General features: G+C 47.9%; 1 protein-coding gene across 2 annotated transcripts in view; it reads left to right on the forward strand.

The window, feature by feature from the left end:
* The first annotated feature begins 1,225 nt into the window (after nt 1-1,225).
* The window catches only part of LOC8052677 (calcium-binding protein E63-1), a 67,169-nt gene continuing 47,437 nt past the window's right edge, over nt 1,226-20,957 (forward strand). The window contains exons 1-3 of one of the 2 annotated variants that reach the window (XM_040215445.3): nt 1,226-1,229; nt 1,413-1,539; nt 3,603-3,645. In XM_040215445.3, coding sequence (XP_040071379.1) covers nt 1,435-1,539; nt 3,603-3,645 — 148 coding nt within the window. In that variant the 5' untranslated portion in view covers nt 1,226-1,229; nt 1,413-1,434. Of the gene's footprint in view, nt 1,230-1,390; nt 1,540-3,602; nt 3,646-20,957 lie in introns of those variants that run through there. The other variant, XM_040215446.3, reaches the window with a different exon arrangement.

The following is a 20,957-nucleotide window of genomic DNA, read 5'->3' on the forward strand; positions in this document are numbered from 1 at the left end:
ATCTTCCGGACCCCATGAAACACAATATTTCGTGACGTTATTTTAGTCGGCATTAAAATGGTGAGGTAAGTACCGTAAATCGCGAAGCAGTTTACTCGACGTCCGCTTCCACTGGTTGAGTCTACTGAGCGTGCATTCCTGCAGAGGAAATTTTCATTGATAGAATATTGACACGTCAATCAACATTTGATTCCTTCTTGGTAAGATTTATTGCGAAAGCACGTTACAACCGCCGACCGCATCTCCCTATATCAGACAACAATTTATACCCAGCCTGACATTCTCGCATACATCCGTTTGCTGGGCTATGCTACTTGAGCTAGCTGAGCACAGCTGGCAGCGGCGCGAGCGAGGCCACGAGGGGAACGTGATGGTGCTCGAGCCATCCCACTGTGAACCAATGTTTCGGCCACCCCACGGGTGCGTGTCGCCATCTATTGGTTGAACTAACGCCTTGTTCAAGATGGCTGCCGTGGGACCGCAGCCTTAAACAACCCCTCTATGGCTAAGGCCCGTGGCCCGAACCCACCCCGAGCGCCCGATCTGCATGCGCGGCATCCAGCATGCAACTCGTTTGTTCCGGAAAAATTCTGAGTCATTTATGAGGAAAAGGCTACAAATAAATCGCGGGTGAATCCCCATATCTCTTTCGAGGAAAAACAAACGTGTGATTCAGATACAAATTTCAGGTACTACAAATTACAGCTTGAGAGACATTACAAGCAATCAAATTACTCGCGATCGATTACTTTTTTGACGAATTTTGTAATAATTTGAATACAATTATTAGGAAGGAATCGCAAGAATGTGAAATCCTAAAGAAATTAGTGGTTACTATTTTTCCCTCTCTCTTTTAATGGCGCCCCTACAAGTTTCCTCGCAAGGAGTCCAAGTATCCGACAGAATGAGATCGAGACAAGTAGTTCCGGTGATTCGCATCCAGTAATGGACCAAAGATCCGTTTTCGAAGTGGCAGAGACATATGTCCAACAGAACGTAAGGGCGCAATTGTGTGTCTACTCAAGAAGAGCTTGTAGTTGGGCCAGTTGGTGGACGTTATGAAGCATGGTGTAAGGCGCAAAAAACAACAGACACAAGGAAGAAGACACACAGGCGGCTGCATCTTCTTCCGTTGTTTTTTGCGCCTTACAGCGTGCTTCGTAGTGTCTACTGCACATTGTGAAGCAACCCGAGTCTGAGGCAACCCGTTTTAAAACGAGTTCGGAAAGGTAACACTTACCTCTTCAAGTAAGGGCCCATTACTTCTCGAGTAATCGGGTAAGCTAATTGAACCGAGTTGAATTCTCATCGATGTTTGAGTAAGGGACGGCTGAACGAGGGGAAAAGTGGGGTCGCAAAAAGGGCTGCCCATGGCTTCCGGTCAGGTGATCGTCTCTGTTGGCTGGCTGCAGCGTGGAGCGACGCAGGAGTTCCATGCCTCGGCCGCCGCCCCGCCGGGGTTCCTCGTCGTACTCGGTGACCGCCAGCGCCGCTGCGGCAGCGGCCGCAGCAGCCGCCAGTCGCCCACCTCCCAAGCAGGTGCGTATGCCCACACCCCTAAAAGAAATCCCACTTGTTCGTTCGGCAACCACGGATAGCTCGTTGTGTCCAATGAAGCAAATGTCATTAGCCAGAAGTTAGTCGATGGGCGTCTCAGCTTGAGGGCCAGTGCGGCACAACCACTTGCCTGGGGTCTTTAGCGTGCAGCACGCAGTATTGATACACGACCGCACGCCGGTACGATGCTTATTTAGATCGGGCAAGGGTGGTGTAACTTGTAAGGATCGACGAGGGCTCCGCGGGTAGGCCGCTAGCACCAGGGAGATTTGGTTGGGGGGAAAGCGCTGGGTGAGGGCAAACACTCCCCGCGGCGGGCGACCTCGAGAGACAGGCGTATACTTTACGACGCGAGGTTCGGAACGCGCGTTTTCTGCCTACGTTCCGGGCCGAAAAAATGAAGTTATCCTACCACCGCCACTGCAGTGGCTCTGACCGGCGCTGTCTACACGGCGCGTTTACATCGGTTTAGTTTTTCTCGCTCGAGTGTGGGGAGGGTCGTGGCATAACGGCAACGTCAGACCGCGCCTGGCAGAATGAATTATACGGGATGGCTCACTTAGTCGGAGCTACCGACACTGGGGTCGGTTGTTCGCTTCGCCTCGCGAGAAATGGTTTTGCTTGCGTCCGAACCGGCCCGACCTTTGACCGTAAGATGTACGCAGACCGTGGGTTCCCACCCGGGAATATAAGCAATTGCCACGTGGCGAGATTGGTTGGCAGTGGGAAACGCCTGTCTCACGACGGGTCGAGGATTCGCCGGTCCACTAAAAGGGGACGGACCAGCGAGTGCCTTGGATGGGAAACTCAGCGAGTGAGTTTAGTTTGTGCTCGGGCTCGAGAGCTGTCGCTCCGTAATCGAGTCAGGTCGTGGGATTCCGAGGGACTTCTGTCCCCGTAATCGGGACCTAATCCCACGAGCCAGCCAACTCCCGAGCTTGGATAAGCTAACACCCGACCACCTCCTTCCCAACCCCGTACAGGGGAAGTTACCTTTTTCCAGTATTGTTTCTCTTTGTATTTTCATTCGCTACAAAGTATTAAATTGTTTCTTGAAAAGTAATTCCCAAATTCAACTGGATTACTCGTCGACGTCCAAGGGAATCAACTTCGTCTCCGGCAAGACCCGCCCAGATTCCCACAACGAAGTCCGTCACCCCATCCGGACCTGGCAATCCGGACGGCGCAAGGTGACCGAGCAGGAAAGAACCCGTACTGGTGGGGACTGAACCCCCGGGCGTTCTGCATCGCGAGCTTTCGCAACACCTGCTGCGAGCTGCGTAGCGTCAAGGATGAAGTGATCGCACCGACGACGACGATGAAGTGATCGCACCGACTCTGCGACAAAATACTAACTTCGTGGACACCAGTCGCAGAGCCGCTGCGACAGTGCGACTGGGATTTTATTCGCACATTTACTGGAAATGTCACCGATTTCGGACGAGAATCGCAGCCTGTGAAACAGTTGCAAGAAGCGTCTCTTTGGGCAGATAGTGCCACCGACGATTGAACGACAGAAAGGGACAGATGTACGGATGGCCTCGTGTGCGCCGCCATCGTTGTCTGCGGCGCTAGGCGTCCTGACCGGTAGAGACGCATTTGCCCATCCGCAAACGATCTCGCTCCATTTTTTTTTCTGGATTTGTCACCGTTACAAGACGAGAGAAAATGGTCATTGTCGATCGATTGACCAGCGTCGACAAAGTGAGGGAGAGGAGGGAGCGTGTGCAGGGCATGCCAGAAAGCCGAGCTCCAGTTCGAATGATTCGTGGGTCAAGCTTTGTGCCCACTGCACTCGTCGAGGGCGTTAGAAGGCGCAAAGCCGGCGTCCGTTGTTTGGCTCTATACCATTAGAACACGTTCGACGAGCGCAGTGGAGACCCAGGCTGTTAGCTTCGGCTCTACCTGAGCTCTACACGCTAATATTGGCAACCAGAGCTCCCCGTTGTTCCCCCCCGCGCGATAAAGGTGATCCCATGTTTCAGCAGCTTGCTTCCACCCTCGCTTTTTGTTTGTATACTCATTGGGTTTTCTCTCTTTCGCAGCAGGATACCTCACTCTCCTCGCTACCGGAGTCACAGATTAAAGGTGAGCATTGTATGTTTTTTTTTTTCTTCTAGAGATCGGTTGGGAATCATAAACGACATTAGAGAGTTTTAGTAGATCGTTCCGATACCTCCGATAACCCCGATAACGATACTATGCATACGCAAGGGAGGCGGTGGCGGAGTATCGGGTATCGTTATCGGAATCATGGGAACGATCTACTAAAACTCTCTATTATCCTCCGTTTCATACTTAAGGCCCGTTCACACGATGCATTTTTCTCGCGCATCTAGTGTCGCGAAACGTAGTTTCGCGAAATGGTTGCGCCGTCTGAACGAGTCCGAAAAGGACGCGCGCATCTAAAAAAAGTTGCGCGCACACCTCGCTTCTGGAGCGAGCTTTTGCTGAAACTTTGCCGAGTCCTGTCAATCACTCTGAGAGCGCCGCCAATGGCCGCTCAGAAACCCTCTCACGTGGCCTTTGAGGGGGGAGCGAGCTGTTTGAGAAGACCACTTCACTGCCGGTGTTGTAGCCGAGCCAAATCCGAAAAAAAACCGAAACCACGAACGATGGATACTGCCGGCGCTTCCGCAAGCACGTCAAGCACCACTGAAGGAAAAGTGAGTAGCATATCGGGAAAAAAATCCAGCGATGGACGAAGACGTAATTCGTGATGATGATAATTCGCGTCTATTTTTAGTCATAATTAAGAAATAAAACCTTGAGACCAGGAAACAAAAAGGAATGCACACAGTACCGTCTCAAAACCAGGACAGCGTACAGCTCTCATTTACTTCCACAACAGTCTTCTTCTTTGTCAACCTCCATCCAAATTATACATAATCAACAGTAAATGAAGTAATTGGCAGTAAATGACAATTCAACAACTAGTAAATGACAATTTAAGAGTAAATTAAGTAAATGGAAGTAAATGATAGCTGTATGCTGTGCTGGTTTTAAGACGGTGGTGTGTATCTCCCTTTTTGTTTCCTTGTCTATTTCTTGATTATGATTGTTCACCAGCTCGCCTGCGTTTGGACTCTTAGAATGTGGCGGGAGATGGAGAACACGACGCTGAATGGCTGATGGTGATGATGATGATGTTGGCTTTCAACTGAAGCGCCACTTTATGGTCAACACCCAAACTATTTTCGCGAGTCTAAACGTCATCGTTGTTGCACGTGAAACGGTACGTGTGAACGAGCACATTTCGTGAAACTTGAGTATCGCGAAACTGCTGCGCGCCTAAAAGATGCATCGTGTGAACAGACCTTTAGTATACAACGCTGTCAAAGCTACTGGCGCGAGCGCGTGGCTTCATCTATGGTTTTGTTTGCGCGAGAACGCGTGCAAAGGATCAACGAGATCAAGCCCCATGCTCGCACCAAAAGCTCTGACAGCGTTGCACACTAAGTATGAAACAGAGGATAGGACCACTTGGATCAAAAAAGGAGAGTTGATGCCAAACGTGCGGACAGGAAACATAAGGTCAGTTAATAGAGAGTTTTAGTAGATCGTTCCGATACCTCCGATAGCCCCGATAACGATACTATGCATGCGCAAGGGAGGCGGTGGCGGAGTATCGGGTATGGTTATCGGAGCCATGGGAACGATCTACTAAAACTCTCTATTGACAAGCATGTTCCAAGCATGATACGAACATGTCTGCCGACAGTTCTTGCAAGGAACTCCTTCTGCAGACTGTGTATAGCAACCGCTCTGTTACTTGCATTAAAGAAAAAGAAAAATGACTCTCAATGTATACCGAACGTTCAGACGTTTCGGAACACTCATAACTAGGTTTCTGTGTCTTCGTTAAATACCGATATGCCCCAAAAATGAACCCCCGGCGGTTTTATCGAAATCGGGGACAACCGAAACAGCCCGAATGGGGGATGTATACCTCGAACTTTCTTACACCGTGCCTCGAACACAGCCGCACCGGACGATCCGCGAGGCTTTGTTCGGAACCACAATCCTGTTGCGAAAGCAAGTATAGAGGCAGGCCACCTGCTTATGGATAGACCCTGCAGCGAGGGGGCAAGAAATGGACGGACAGACACCAAGTTAGTCGAAGGCTGCATTCAAAAATGCGTGCCTGTCCGTCTTTTTTTTTTTTTTTTTTCGTTTTAGGGTTAACATGTCCACAATCCTCGCTTCTTTACCTTAATGGGGGTCGTTTTCCAAGCATTCGGGTCAGGCGCATATTGCGTCGAGATCGAGGAATCCTCAAGTTTCCTCGACATAAGCACCGATAAACACCTATTTTTAGTCCGCCACCAACAATAAAGGCCGAAAAACACCGAATATGTGGCAAAAATACACCCCAAATAAACACCCCCCAAATCGATGAAAAATAAAGTCCGAAAACAGGGAACCCGACTGATAACAGAGAGTTTTAGTAGGTCGTTCCCATGACTCCGATAACGATACCCGATACTCCGCCACCGCCTCTCTTGTGCATGCATAGTATCGTTATCGGGGCTATCGGAGGTATCGGAACGATCTGCTAAAACTCTCTAACATACGCAAACCATTTGAAGGCCAGCGACGACGACGAACGTGCACTTTCGCTAATGAACGCCTGATACGATGATATTTCTCTTCTAGCTTCCGATAAACTGGGTAACGACAACAAGGGCGATGTAAATTGTTTTAAAATACGCAGAAGATTCTGCTCACCGAGCTCCCGACCCGCCATCCAGCCGGAGATCCCAAAGAAATGGCGCTCGTATCAGTCGCCGCCTTGACGAGTATTGCATTGCGCGTATCAATAGAGAGTTTTAGTAGATCGTTCCGATACCTCCGATAGCCCCGATAACGATACTATGCATGCACAAGGGAGGCGGTGGCGGAGTATCGGGTATCGTTATCGGAGTCTTGGGAACGATCTACTAAAACTCTCTAATGTGCGGTTTGCTTAGGGTGGTGGCATCTGGCCATTTTGTCCCACGCGTTTATTTATTTTTTTTTTTTCAGAAGCGCGTGAAAGAGCGTGTCCCTGCACGCGTTTGTGGCGCTAACTGTGCTATGGCGACGTTTTATTTCGTCGATTTCTTTGTATTTTCCCCGTGAGCGCGTGCTGGCGGCATGCGGTACTACAAAAGGTGGCATCAGCCTAAACAGAAGGACATTGAGGCACCCTAGGTGAGGGTCCCCCGGTTCTCCTGCTCAGCGTACACGGCTACAAGCCCTTCTATCCTGGGAAAAGTGGCGCCATTCATTGTTGTGCAAACACTCGACAGTCGAGACACGTGCGCGCGCAACTTGCGTCTGAAATCTAGCTCAGTGCTGTGCTGTGCCGCCATGATGTTCCCAAGGACTGCACGTTGCACGTGCCTCGTGCATCCACGCACCTTGCGCTACTTTTGAAGCATGAAGGGGCTTTACGATGAACAGCCTCAGGTATTAGCGGCGAGATGTTTTGGTGGCGCCCTCCTATGGTTCCCTCTCGTGACGTCATTACCTCGCGAACAGCAAGTTCGATCATGTTTGTAATGAGCATGGTGGAAGCCTGAAATCATAGCACTCTCAGAGTAACACTGCCAACACCGTCAAAATTAAAGTTCTTACGTTACTCTTATTTCCGTCGATGAGGAATCCTTTGCTGACGTCATAGTCAGCATTCGGCCAATCGTGGCAGGCCGACCACAGCGACGCTTTCGGTCGTGCACGTCGCCAATAGATGCGCGTACAAAGAGGCATACGCCAGCCTTCGTTTCAAAAACAGCAGGCACGCAAATGCGCAGACAAAGAGCCCAGGTGCACGGCCGTATTATTGGCCGCCTCGACCCGAAATAGCCGGGCGACGGAGGCGAGCATCAGCCAAGAGTTCCTAGGGCCGCGGAGAGGCGAGGGTGCGGGCCTGTACCAACTTCACAAATCGCGAAAAACTTCGGCAGTCCGATTTCTCTTTGCACACCACCAGGGGCTCCAAACTCGGCAAACACAAAGTCGGGGCCGAAGCTCAAGGGTGCTCACTTGGCGCTTTTGTCGTGGGCGTCCAATCGGCGCGTTCCTCGAACTTTCGGCTCCAACTTTGTGTTTGACGAGGCTTGGGGCCCCAGGCAAACAACGCGAGTTTCCTCCCCGCCTCCTCCGCTTCTCTTGGACGTCGGTGCTCGTCAGACTTGACGTCACACACCACCTGCCAATGGTGTGCCTGTTGCCTAATTTTCCTTTTTAGGGACTTGAACAGCAGCGGAGGCCTTGAGCGATTGACCGACAGCCAACAGAGCGTGCGAGTGGCCGTCCGGACCCACCTGATGAGCATGCTCAATGCCCCCGTGAAGGATACGAGCGAACTTTGACGGAATCGGACCGCCGCACGACATAGGACCGAGTTGTGTCGCCTCACTGTTTCTGAAGTCTCCTGTTTAGACCGAGACAAATCGGGGATCGGGAGACAGCATCGAAATGTACCCCGCTGGGGATGACGGGGCAAACGGGGCAACTCGAGAGCGGAAAGTGCGCCGAAAGAGGACAAAGCTATCTGTGGGAGTGCATTCTGGTGGTCTCATGCAGCGATTGGTAATCAGGTGCTCGAGCAGCGCTGGATGCGAGTCGGCTCGAGTCTCTCGATGCATGGCTCCTCTGCTGGACTCGCGTATGCGAGTATGCGAGGCATGCGTACGCTTGGACGAAGTCACGGCGCCAGATGAGGCCGGCACTGGCGTTCTTCCCTAGCGCCGTCTTGCAGGCTCTGCTTCGTCGAGGGAGCGACCCGCCCGAAAAGAGGCCCAAGGGTTGCCACTCGATTACGACAATTACCGAGCGCCTTCTGGCTGGTCGTTCGGGAAGAAAACTGCCGAAGATGACTGCTCCGAAGAGACGTCGGGCGATTAGACTTGCAGCGTCAAGTCGCTCTGCCGATGAGACATACGCTTGCAAGGACCGGTGGTTCACACACTTGTCTGACTCCGACCCAGTGCGGCTGCGACGGCTTGCGACGTTAGTCCTTTTGCGGGTTGCTATGACAACGGGTTTTTAAGCCGCTGTGTCTTCAGACACCGTTGTTATAGCAACCTCTTAAATGATTAACATTGTAAGCCGCTGCAGTCGCACTCGGTCGGGCTCACGCAAGTGTGTGAGCGACACTTGCAGCTGAGTAGGACCGACCGAGACAAGACCGGTTTTTAAGCCTCTTGCGACGGCGTGGGACCGGATGCGCTGCAGCGGAACTGGTCCCACGCCATCGCAAGAGGCTTAAAAAAAAAAAAAAAAAAGCTGAAATTTCCTTGCCTCTGCTACCGAACGCTAGTGATGCCGACACGATAACGCTCGGGGCGTCGGGCAACTCGTGGTCAATGTTAGTGGGCGGTGCTTCGGCAGGAGGCAGAATTGTAAATATATCAGCTTGAACTTTAGAATTAAACTTGAACACGAAGAAACAAAGAACAGGAGAGGACACATAGCTGTGTTTCCACTCCTGTCCTTTCTTTCTTCGTGTTCAAGTTTAATTCTAAAGTTCAAGCTGTTATATTTACAAGCTTGTGCCAAGAAGTTCAACTCTTAACCGTTATTCAGGAGGCAGAAGTTTACATTCAATAAAAGGGAACGACCCTTTTCCCCACATCCTCAAGGCAGAAAGAGAACGAATAGAGGAAAATTACGATCTTTTGAAGACGAGATGACGGACATGAACGCAGAATTTACCAACCTGTTCAAAGGCATGAGGGGACTCATCGAGGCTTTCCATGCCAGAACCTCGCTATGCGAAATGCAAAAGCAGCAACAGGAAACGAAGGCATCCGTGGATCCTTCAGTGGAACTGCAACGGTATCCGTTCCAAGACAGCTGAACTCAAACTAAAAATCAAAGAATCTGGTAAAAACGCCCCTCTTGCCCTATTACTACAAGAAGCGAATATTCAGAACATCAAACATTACAAGGTGCAAAGCATATCAGATACTAAGAATCCTAAATCAAAGGACTACACAGTCCTATCGGGACAACTGCTCTTCTAGTCAGGGACAGTGTCCCACACTCGCACATCGACACGACGCATATTTGTGACGAACACCAAGAAATTTACTGTAGAAGAACTTGGAGTTGGGCTAGTTGGTGAACGTTGGAAATCATGGTGCAAGGCGCAAAAAACAACGGAAACAAGAGAGAAATATGACATACAGGCGCCAAGAAACTGTAACAGCACGGCTACACACCGTCAAGGGAAAACTCATGCTAGCCTCGGTTCACTGCAGACCACAGAAGAAGGAAGGCGAAAGTAGGAATTGGCTACAAACCTTTATCAAAGAACGAAACTGCGATGAGGAAATCATCGTGGCAGGCGATTTCAACGCAAGGGACACTTATGTTATCGATATAACAACGCAAAAGGCAACAACATAGCGCAACAGGCAAAAACCTCTACGCTGAGACTTCTCAACAACCCGCATATACCCACCCGCATCGGACAAACCGCAAGACAGAATGACACCTCACCGTACCTCGCTTGGGCTTCAAGTAACGTCAGGGCACAGTGGACCGTCCTACCTGACAGTATGGGCAGCGACCATCTCCCCATCCAGGTTGAACTGACGGCGAAACTACACCCAGACGCTAGGAGAGAGTCAAAATTCATCAAATGGGACAATTTCCGTCAAGCATTTAGTGATCTCGCGAACGACGGCGGGCTACGCTTCCGAATCACGGAAGCCTCCCGAAGTGCCACCGAAATTCATCAAACTAAATCAGACGACCCCGACCCAGACCTTCAGCTGCTTAACCTCTGAGCCCAACAACACTACAGAAAGAACAGAAAAGACTGGCGATTCCGAATTAAATTCAACGCGGCGACGGCGAAAGCCAAGAGACACACCAACCAGCTCAAGAGATCTCGGCGGCGCTAACACTGTGACGGCTTTAACACCAAGGGGGGAGCAACCAAGATGTTGTGGACCTTTCGCGCCTTTACGGGCAAGAAAAAGGCCAAATGCACCGCCCAACATTTCGCACTCCAATTCGGCATAACCGAGCGCAAACTAGCTGAAATAGCGAGCAATTAATTCTTCCCACAACCACAAAATCTTAAAGACATCCCCACAGACAGACCGGAGTACCATGATAAGATGGACATGGACGCTGCTCCGTTCAACATGGAAGAACTACATGAAGCATTGCACGCAGCCAAGAACTTCACACCTGGCCCTGGCCATATCACGGTTGCTGCCTTACGCAACTTACCTGAAATGGGAATTAAAAGAGCTGTTACTTCGGCACATCAACGAAGTACGCGCGCGACCGGGAGAATACCGGCGGGGTGGCCGTAATACCTATCCCCAAAGCAGGCAAGCCAACCGATTCGATACAGAGCCTGCGACCGATATCCCTCACTTCCAATTTGTGTAAGATAACCGAACGTAGGATCCTGGCTAGGATAACGTGGCAGCAGGAATACAAGAAACAAGCAGACGGCGAAGAACCAGCCTTTCCCTAGAACGGGGTCCCGGCCTAGTCCTGCAACCGTCGACAGTATCGCCCTATATACACAGGTGCATACTGGCAAGACCCCCGAACATGTACCCAAGAACAATAGTTGCAGTCGATATAAAAAAGGCATTCGATACCGCACTTCACGATTCAGTGGTCCAAGGCGCCATCTACCGGGGCCTTAAAGGCCGCTGTCTCAGATTTATAAAGCCGTTCTTAGAAGACCGGACGTACGAAGTCGTAATCGGGGAAGAATATGAACCGAAGAAAGAGAACGTAATCGGAGTACAACAGGGAGCGGTATTATTACCAATGCTTTTTAACATGGTGATGGCAGAAAGAGCCTTTGCATTAGAGAAGGTTGAAGGTCTGGGACATTCAATCGATGCAGACGACATTAGTATCTGGTCGAACGAACGAAACGTAGAAGAACAAAAAAAAAATGTCCTGCAAGAAGGCCTGGACACCATCCACTCTTTCCTACAAAGGGTGGGAATAAGGCTCCCCCCAGAAAAGACACACTGTGTTACCGTAGCAATAAAGAGGGGCAGGAAATAGAACGGAACCTGCAACAAGATTTGTCTAAGTGTCAATGGCACCGCCATACAAAGAACCGACCCTATCAAAATCCTGGTAGTTACCTTTCAAGAGAATGGCAGAGCAAGCAAAATGGTATCGTGGAATTAAGAACCACTGGAAAGCTACACTCGGGAAAATCTAATTTGTCACGGACAAGTCGTAGGGAGCGCAAGAGCGCACACTAAAACAGCTAGTCAGAGCCCTGTTAGTATCAAAAACCACCTACGGAATTAACTACCTTCGCCTCAACGGTGAGCAACCGAAGGGCCTAAAGGTACTTTACCATATGGCGATGAGAGTCGTAACCGGGTTACCGAAATGCACAAAGGTAGAAGAACTGGAAACAATCGCCGGAATGAACTCTCTCGGAGATATCGCTCAAGAAGATCAAATATGTCAAGAACTTGGCCGCAGATGACTACCGCTGGCAGGAACATCCTGATGGAATTAGACATCGAATGCCCGGACACACCTATCTTGATCCCCCCGCCACTGTGGGAGGATGAGACAGTTGTGGACACGAAGCCTTTACCACAAAACCTAAGCAAAGAGCAAACGGGTATGAGACAAACAGCAGTTAAGAAACACAGCTACGACTTCTAAAATTTACTTGAACACCCCGAGGCAGATATATACTCCACCAATGCATCAAAAGTAGAGCCTCAACCTCAAGTCGCCATCGCAGCACACAGATACAGGGACCCATTCACGGTCGCAAGAACGCTACCACCAAGAACGGGAGTAAAACAAAGCGGAATTGATGGCCATCCAGCTGGCCATCGAAACCGCAGCTTTCAGCCCACGCAAGAAAATCTACATCTACATAGACGTCAAGAAGGCTTTCGAGGGGTATCGTAACCGTTCGAGCAGAAGTAGAACGGTGCAAACCGTCAGAGCAAATGCACGCGCTCCCTCTTTATCAATTACCCGGCCTTGGCACTGAGAGCGACGACGTACAAAAATTGAACACTGGGTCTCCAATCCAACCAGGGGCAGAAGAAGTAGACCCCTTGGCACTCAAGGCTGTCCAACGCCAGGCGCGCCGCGAGCGGCTCGGGAGCTTCTTCCGAGAAGACCCGCATCCCCTCCTAGTGGAGAACTACACCCGTTGCGAGAACGTATGCCTTAGGAGACTAACACCCGTACCGCAATGGTTCCCAAACGACCAGTCATTTTCAAGAAAAGCAAACAAGCAGCGAAACAAAAGCCACGACTTCAGGACTCACAAGCAGGACCCTCGACCCAACGCAGGACCTATGTGAATACTGAGAAGAGACCACCTCGGAGACGTCTTCTGGAACTGTCCCCGCACTCAAGAGACGAGACGGAAAGCCCTAGAGGCATTCCCCATTCAAATGCAACCGAATAGCCTTGAAGAATGGGTTCACTGGATTCCCCGAGCATTGCAAGGCATCCCTCGATTCGCCTCCTCACATACGTGAAGAAAACCAAAGTCACACGTCATTCGTTTAAAGAAGATGACTTAAGTCAAAATCGGCGAGCGTAAATCACGTTTTTATAATTATAATAGCGACATTTTTCAACCAACCAAGCTCTGACCAGTGCTTTATAGTCGCGCGAGGAGCGGCCTTCGAATCGTCCTCTTCGATTTCTCGGATCAAAAACAAACAAGAAAATACGGTTTGTTGTCCCCACAGCTGAAGCGTATCTACTAGAGGCATGAGGCGTGCGCCGTATTTTCGGTCACCGAGAGTTACTCGGACGCACTTATGAATTCTGTTTCTCGCGACCGCCGCCAGGGTATTATGCGCGGCTCCTGGTTGGCCACATTTGAATTTGTGAGAACTCCCTGGAACACGCCCAGTCCGCTTTCGGCCAATGGCGCCTCCTCATTTATCTCCGATACTTCCCCAAACTCTCTACATATACGGCTGTGGGAGTTGCCCCGCATAAGCCACTTCTCTTAGCACACCGAGACAATGCGGCGAAGCTCAACGCACGCGCGCCAGTGCAAGGTGGTGAAGATGGACGCAAAAAGGCGATAATGCAACGGCGTGGAGGCATAATGCTCTGGTTCTGTCTTATCACAGCAGCCACAATTAAAGGGACACTGACAGGGTATTTAAGCTCGTCGAGGTTTTTATTTGAACACGACCTATAAGAGCCTAACCACCCAGAATATAGTTTCCGGCTCATAATTCGTTTTCTTCCTGCCCAAAAACAGCCGGTCCAGAAATGCCGGTTTCAGTTGCACTCACTCTCTTTTCTATGGTCACGTGGCATTCCAACCGTGTGTATCAAATATATTCGAAGTCGCGGGTCATCTATGGCGCCCAATCAATATTAAAATAGAAAATAATATGAACCCCATTTTTGTGGCCTGCAAATAAAAACTGCAGATACCTTCTCGAAAAAAAAAAATGTTGCACAGATTCAGCTGTTTGAGACTTTGTGTATTGTCCTTCGTTTTTCCCCGGGATTTTGTCTTAAATTACGTTCAATCATAACCAGCTAGTTTGCGCCTTCTTTGTTTGTTATTTACATTGGCTCCAAAAAAACGTTCGAATCTACAACAAAACGGCAAACTGGTTCTCAGATTGGTGTGCACGTTACATAACTTTCAAAAAAAGCGACGAACAAAGAGAAAAAAGAAGCATCTTGAGACCAGCTAGTGTCAACTGCACATGAGACGCGATAAAACACATTCGTGTATGGGTTCTACGGGCAGTCTCGGGGTTTATGTCACCTTGGATGTATCTTCTGCGTGCCATTGCACCCTCCAGCGCCCTCATTTGTCTCGGAGCCAGGAGTTCAGGCTCGCGAATACACGCGCCCGACATCAAGCGGCGCAAGGACCCCGTTTCTGGCGAACTGTTGGGAAATGGATGGAGAACACTTGGAAACGGAATCGATGCCGAAAAAGAGTAGACGGCACAAAACGTGGGTTCTCCTCGGGTGGGCCACCTCGGAGATAAGGCCCCGAAACGTAATCACCTGCGGGCAGCACCAGCTAGAACCCGTCAGCATCGCAGGGGCTGGCAACGGTGACGTCATGCTCAGGCCTTGTCTCTTCTATGTGGCATTGTCTTGGCCGTGCTCCTGGAAGGCGGTCTGTGTGGGTACGTCGGCGTTTCGGCAGGCGCGTCCTGGTGCGCTGCCAGAGGGTCGGTCAGTGGGTCGCTATTCCTGGACGCTGACGCAGGGGTCATCCCCCGAAATGCGCGGGTCACGTGCACGCACGCCCAATCCAAACAACTTCTGGCAAGCGATCCCGTCCGCCGGGCCCCGGTGCGTAAACAAGGCTGCCTCGGCGGCCCCACCTGAGAAACACCGTCGTTGTCATGGCTCGTTCGCTGGGCTTTGCCACTGCAGTGGGCAGTCTTGGTTCATTGAGGATATATTTATTTTAAAGCTTCACCTTCAAATAAAATTTAAGAAAAAGAAGGAAAAAGCAGACATCAATGACCGCATTTCGATCCAAAACGAAGTTCTACTGGTTGCAACAAAACCTTCTACTCAAACGTCGAAAGTCACTGCATAGACAGGCGACGAGCGTGATCTCTTTGTTTCGAAAATGAGTACCTTTCGTTACGTTTCAACGTCGCCTGCTCGTGCCTTGCCTTGTAGCGTAAAGGCGATCGGAGCCCTTTCGTATAGTTCACTAGACTCGGTTAGGGTGGGCAGGTGTGATTTTTGCCCGGTTCGGCATATAGCTCGAAGTGATGGTTCTTTGCTTCTCCCTATTGTGCCAGGAAGGCCAGACAGGCATGGCCGCACAGCGGTGCTGATGCTATCAGTCAAGTATGTTAGTCAAAAGGCAATGCTGGTGCCATGAGCATTGAGATTGCCCAGGTAGAGAGGCTGCCACTGGTGTGCTGGTTTTTGAATATTGCCAAAGCAAACGATTGCGTGCCTCAGTTCGTGCTGCTGGTGAGGCTATGACAGCTCATTTTAATCGCGAAAAAAATCTACCAATCATCGTGTAATTCACAAATATTAAGCACAAAGGGTCTTTATTCGGGGTCGGTCACAAACTAAAAAAATTCTGAAATTTCTATTAGCGAAGACTTCTCACCGGCAGACTGAGAAGCTCGACGGAAGCGTCTCGAGTTTGCCAAGGTTAAAAATAACAAATTCAAGCTGCGTTTTAACAAACGTTTTGTGGGGAATAGCTGTTATGTATACGACATAACCAGCCGTTCTGTAGTTCCAGCGGCTAAATAGCTAGTGAAGAAGCAAGCTCCTATCCCAAACGCTCCCGAACTATTAGTCATTTGCACTAACGCACGTAATATTTTTCCAAAACGAGATGAGTAGCAGAATTTTATCGAATGAACTTGCGCTGATATCGTCGTTTTAACTGAAACGTGGTTACACCCTGATATCGATGATAAAGAGATTTTCGACACGGCGTCATTATTTTTGATTTATCTGTGCGACCGGGTTCATAGGAAAAGGGAGGGGGGGGGGGGGGGGGGGGCGTTTCGATAGCGGTCAAGGGTGATCTTGCTTCTTGACGCTTATACGTGCTCAGAATCGGTTTCGGTATCAGTGAATTAATATTAACTGTTAGGCTAGTTGGGTAAACATCTTAATTACAAAAGCGGACAAGGACAGAACAAAGATATGAACAGGACAAGTGCTTGTCCTGTTCATAACTTTGTTCTGTCCTTGTCCTCTGCGCTTTTGTAATTAAGATGGGTATCAGTGGACAACCAATTCTTTCGTCATGCGTTGGGAGTGTGCTATCGTCCCCCCAATCGTGACAATACTTATAATCACTGAACGACATAGCTTTCACAATTTTTTTTCTCTATTTCTAAAAAGCTTTGTCACCCTTCTAGGTGACTTCAACCACCCCTCCATTGATTGGTATGTGTGTGTGTGTATTCAGGTCGTAGCTCTAATGCTAAGAGATCCTGAGATATGTGCTTTGATTTCAATTTTTCACAGTTTGGCACTTGTCTGACCAGAGTGACCCCCGAATGTAGCACGATATTGGATCTTGTGATGGCGACCACCTCTCAATTTGCGTCTGTCGGGTCTTGCATAGACGGAATAAACGACCGTAAGCTTCTTCGTTTTAAGCTGATTTTCCCAATTTCGAATAAAAATACACGTGTAAAGGTTATGAAAGACTACACCAAAGGTGACTATTCTTTATTCTTTCTTTCTTGTGTCCAGGAACCGCCGAAGCCTGAATGCTGGTACACACACACACATACACTCTTTGTACAAAAAAGGAAACACAAAAACATTGATCCTAATAAAGCTGAATGCTTAGGGCATTTTTAAAAGAGCGTTCACTATCGAAGATATCAACCTCCGCGCTGAGTGTGTTAAAAACTATTTTGAATACGCAACATGGGGGAAAGTGAACAAAGGTTTTGCACATGGAACTTGTTGGCGTTGCGACTGCTCACGGATGGAACGGATAAGGAGGGCAGAGACACAAGTTCAGAACAACTTAATGTTCCATGCACAGCTTTGTGAAAAAAAAAAAACAAAAAAAAACATAATCTAAAAAATTTCGCCGAGCTACTAATGTCTGCAAATTCATCCTGTGTAACATTGACTCGTGACTAAAAAAAATTAATCCGGTGACCGTAATAACGGTCGTACACAATGCGTGCCAGCTTCCTCTGAAAATGTTCCTAGCTCTCAGAGCCTGCCACACTCAAAGAGTATGTCAGTATGAACACTAACTTTGATCTGTTGTCTCAAGAATAGCTGTTTTCTTTTTCCTGGCGTACGGTAAATGAAAAACTGGCTTTTATATAAGAAGACATTGCTCGAATTACTTGACAAGTACTTTCCTAGTATTTTAATAAGAAATCACAATAAAACCGTGAACTTAAAAGGTTACTGAACACAAAAAAAGCGCCTCTTTCGTAAAGTTACACGTACAACGCCGTCGATGACTGGGATCAGATAAAGTCTGCCATCTCGAATACAAGAACGACAGTCGCAAAGCGTGTAGTAAATTTTATAATGAAGATCTTCAGTCAATGTTACGGAATAATCCGCGAAAATTTTGGAGCATAGTGAATCCCAGAGATTGAACTTGATAAACACTAACGGGAACGCTGTTCCAGAGAGTGGATTTGCGGAGGTTCTTAACAAAGTATTTCCTACTATATTTACTAAAGAACGCTCTAGAGTCAACGTGAACCACAATGGTGTTCTAAGCTTAATAATTAACTTAAAAACTATCTCACTAGCAGGGAAAGATGGTATCAGCTCTACATTATTCGTATGCACTAAGGAAATCTCCCGGTTGTTTTTTATCACACATTTTTTCACGGCACGTCTTTATGCCACGTATCATCTGATTGGAAAATTGGTAAAGTCGTTCCGGTCCACAAGGGAGGCTCAACATCTGACCTGAATAATTATAGACCCATTTATTTGATCAGTATTTCCCGTAAATTACTGTAGGGTGTTTCCACGTCAGATCGTACAATGGCTGACCGGGTCATATTTCTGATATTTATGTAATAATTGTATAGAAAAGCCATGTTCTTGGGAGCAACATTCAGATATTTGTGAACGCCGCAGTTAATTTTTTCCCAGAGATATTAAATTGATAAGTCCGAGGCGTGGACATTGCCAAAATTTCACACATGGTAATTTGAACAGCCGCCAATGTCTCACCAAAAACTGACACATAGGTAAATATATATATATATATATATATATATATATATTTATTTATTTATGTTATTGACAATGTACAACATACACACTAAATATTAAAAATTACAATTATATATCTCTATGCAAAAAAAAAAAAAGCGAAACACGTGACAAAAACACGTTTTAGAGTCATTTTCACAAATTATTTGCCAATAAACAACTTTATGCAAAACGTCGCAAAATATGTCAAAACGTGCGCCTTAAAATGCAGCTTACGAATATAAAACAATACTTTGCTTTGCCATTATTGTAACTTTCTTATTATTTCAGAAACGTAAATAATTTATCTAACAGTTTCAAAATTGCACGTCAATTTGAAAAAAAAAAACTCCATCTTTTTTTTTTATCACATAAAAGCACCTTTAAAGATGTTTTAGTAATTTCCATCAGACCTCTTTCTCTTGAAAGATTTGATGTTCATCAATATATATATATATATATATATATATATGACTAACTTGTGATGGCAAAAGGTTGAGTAGCGTATGACCCCAAATTAAATAGAAGCGACAACAAACCTCTCCCTCAAATTGAGCTAGCTTTTTTTTATTTATTTATTTAGTTATTTAGATACCTTAAGGGCCCCCTTGAGGGTATTACATAAGGGGTAGGTACACAGCGTAAAACAAAAGGGTAGAAAACACGCCAAAAACAACTCGCATGCAAAGAGCAAAAACACACAAACGTAAAAGGCAAACTATAGACATATAGATGGTTCGTACAAACCTAAAGTGGGGACTCCAGCAAGCGTTTTTTTTTTTTTTAATTCTATCGGGTCATGAGTGATGACGACGTTCTCGGGAAGATCGTTCCAACCAATGGCAGTGCGTGAAAAAAAATGAATTCTGGAAGGTGACGGTTCTTGCTTTGGGCCGTCTTACACCGAGGTTATGTCCCGTACGACGAAGCCGGTGTTTTGAAGATATGATGTACGATGACCGGAGGCACTGGCTGTAGTAAAATTTGTGGAAAAAAGATAGCCTAGCAAGTTTACGACGGACAGAAAGGGACAGGAAGGTTTGCACGGATTTTAAGATTAGTTACGCTAGAGAAGGAAGAGTAATCTGAGTAGATAAAACGTACTGCACGATTCTGGCGTGATTCGAGGTTATTGATGAGACAGGCCTGATGCGGGTCCCAGATGGCAGAGGCGTACTCCAGTTTAGGACGGACAAGGGATGAGTAAGCAAGTAGCTTTAGATGAGGAGGGGCTAGCTTAAGGTTACGTTTTAAGAAGCCTAGAGAGCGATTAGCAGTGGAGATAACGTGACTGATATGAGTGGCCCAGGAAAGATCCGATGAGAGGTGGACTCCGAGATACTTATAGGAAAGGCTTTTCTGCAGAGGTACGGTATTAAGTGAGCAGGAAAACACGGAGGGGTTTCCACGACATGTAAATGACACGAGCTGGCATTTCTGAACGTTCAGAGACATCTGCCATTCTTCGCACCATGCTGGAATGCGTATGAGGTCGTCTTGAATGAGTTGATGGTCCGAAGGGTTAGTTACTTGGTGGCAGATGACGCAATCGTCAGCGAAGAGGCGAATATGCGACGTGATTGATACGGGTAGGTCGTTAATGTATATTAGGAATAGAAGTGGTCCAAGGACCGATTTCTGAGGAACGCCTGAGGTGACTTCGGCAATAGAGGATGATGACTGGTTAACGGTAACAAATTGATGCCTACGCGTAAGAAAGCTAATGATCCAGTTCAAAATCGCGGGATCTAAGTTAAGTTGAGTAAGCTTGTATATGAGACGTCTGTGAGGGACCTTATCGAAGGCTTTAGCAAAATCTAGAAAGATGGCGTCAGTTTGAATGTTAGAGTCGAGGTTAACATGCAGGTCATGGACGAGAGACGCGAGTTGAGTTTCACAGGAGAAGTTTTTTCGGAAGCCGTGTTGGGAGGAATGGATATAGTTGTTCTCTAACAAGTAATTAATGATTTGGGAGTAGATGATATGTTCCATTAGTTTACACGACACGCTTGTTAGGGAGATGGGACGGTAGTTAGAAGGGGAGCACTTGTTTCTGTTTTTGTAGATTGGGACGATCTTCCCAACCTTCCAGTCGTATGGCTGGGAACCAGTAGAAAGTGACTGTGAAAAAAGCTTTGGCAATATTACGCTAGATATATTTTTAGTATTCTTCAACACTTTTACATTTATTTCGTCAATACCCGCTGATGAAGAAATCTTAAGGGTGTCGATGATTTTCACGATGCCAGCCGGTTCAAACGTGATCGCAACCATGGATGTAGGAAAGGCAGGAGGAGCCAGAGAAAACATATCATTGCACTCTTGTGTAAAGCAGCCATTCAGAACTTGAGAGAAGACAAGAGCATCGTCGTCCTCCCTGCCGACAAGGGGAACGCGACCGTGCTACTCGACCGCGCGGACTACGATGAGAAGGCGCTTCAGCTTCTCAGCACCGACGCATACATGATTCTGCCAAAGGACCCGACTGCCAAGATTCAGGCAAGTCTAAACAAAATGCTCTCTACGATTTTTGATGGGTATCCCGAGTCCCGAGGCCTTTACTTGGGTCTCATTTGCCGGAACGGTTCAGCGCCGGCCTTTTATGGCCTGCCGAAGGTGCACAAGCCAGATGTCCCCCTCCGACCCATAGTGGATTTCACCACGTCTCCGTTACGTGCGTTGTCCAACCACCTCCACCGACTGCTGTC

Source organism: Ixodes scapularis, unplaced genomic scaffold (genome assembly GCF_016920785.2).
Source record: "Ixodes scapularis isolate PalLabHiFi unplaced genomic scaffold, ASM1692078v2 PGA_scaffold6__148_contigs__length_123643588, whole genome shotgun sequence".
NCBI classification, from domain to species: Eukaryota; Metazoa; Arthropoda; class Arachnida; order Ixodida; family Ixodidae; genus Ixodes; species Ixodes scapularis.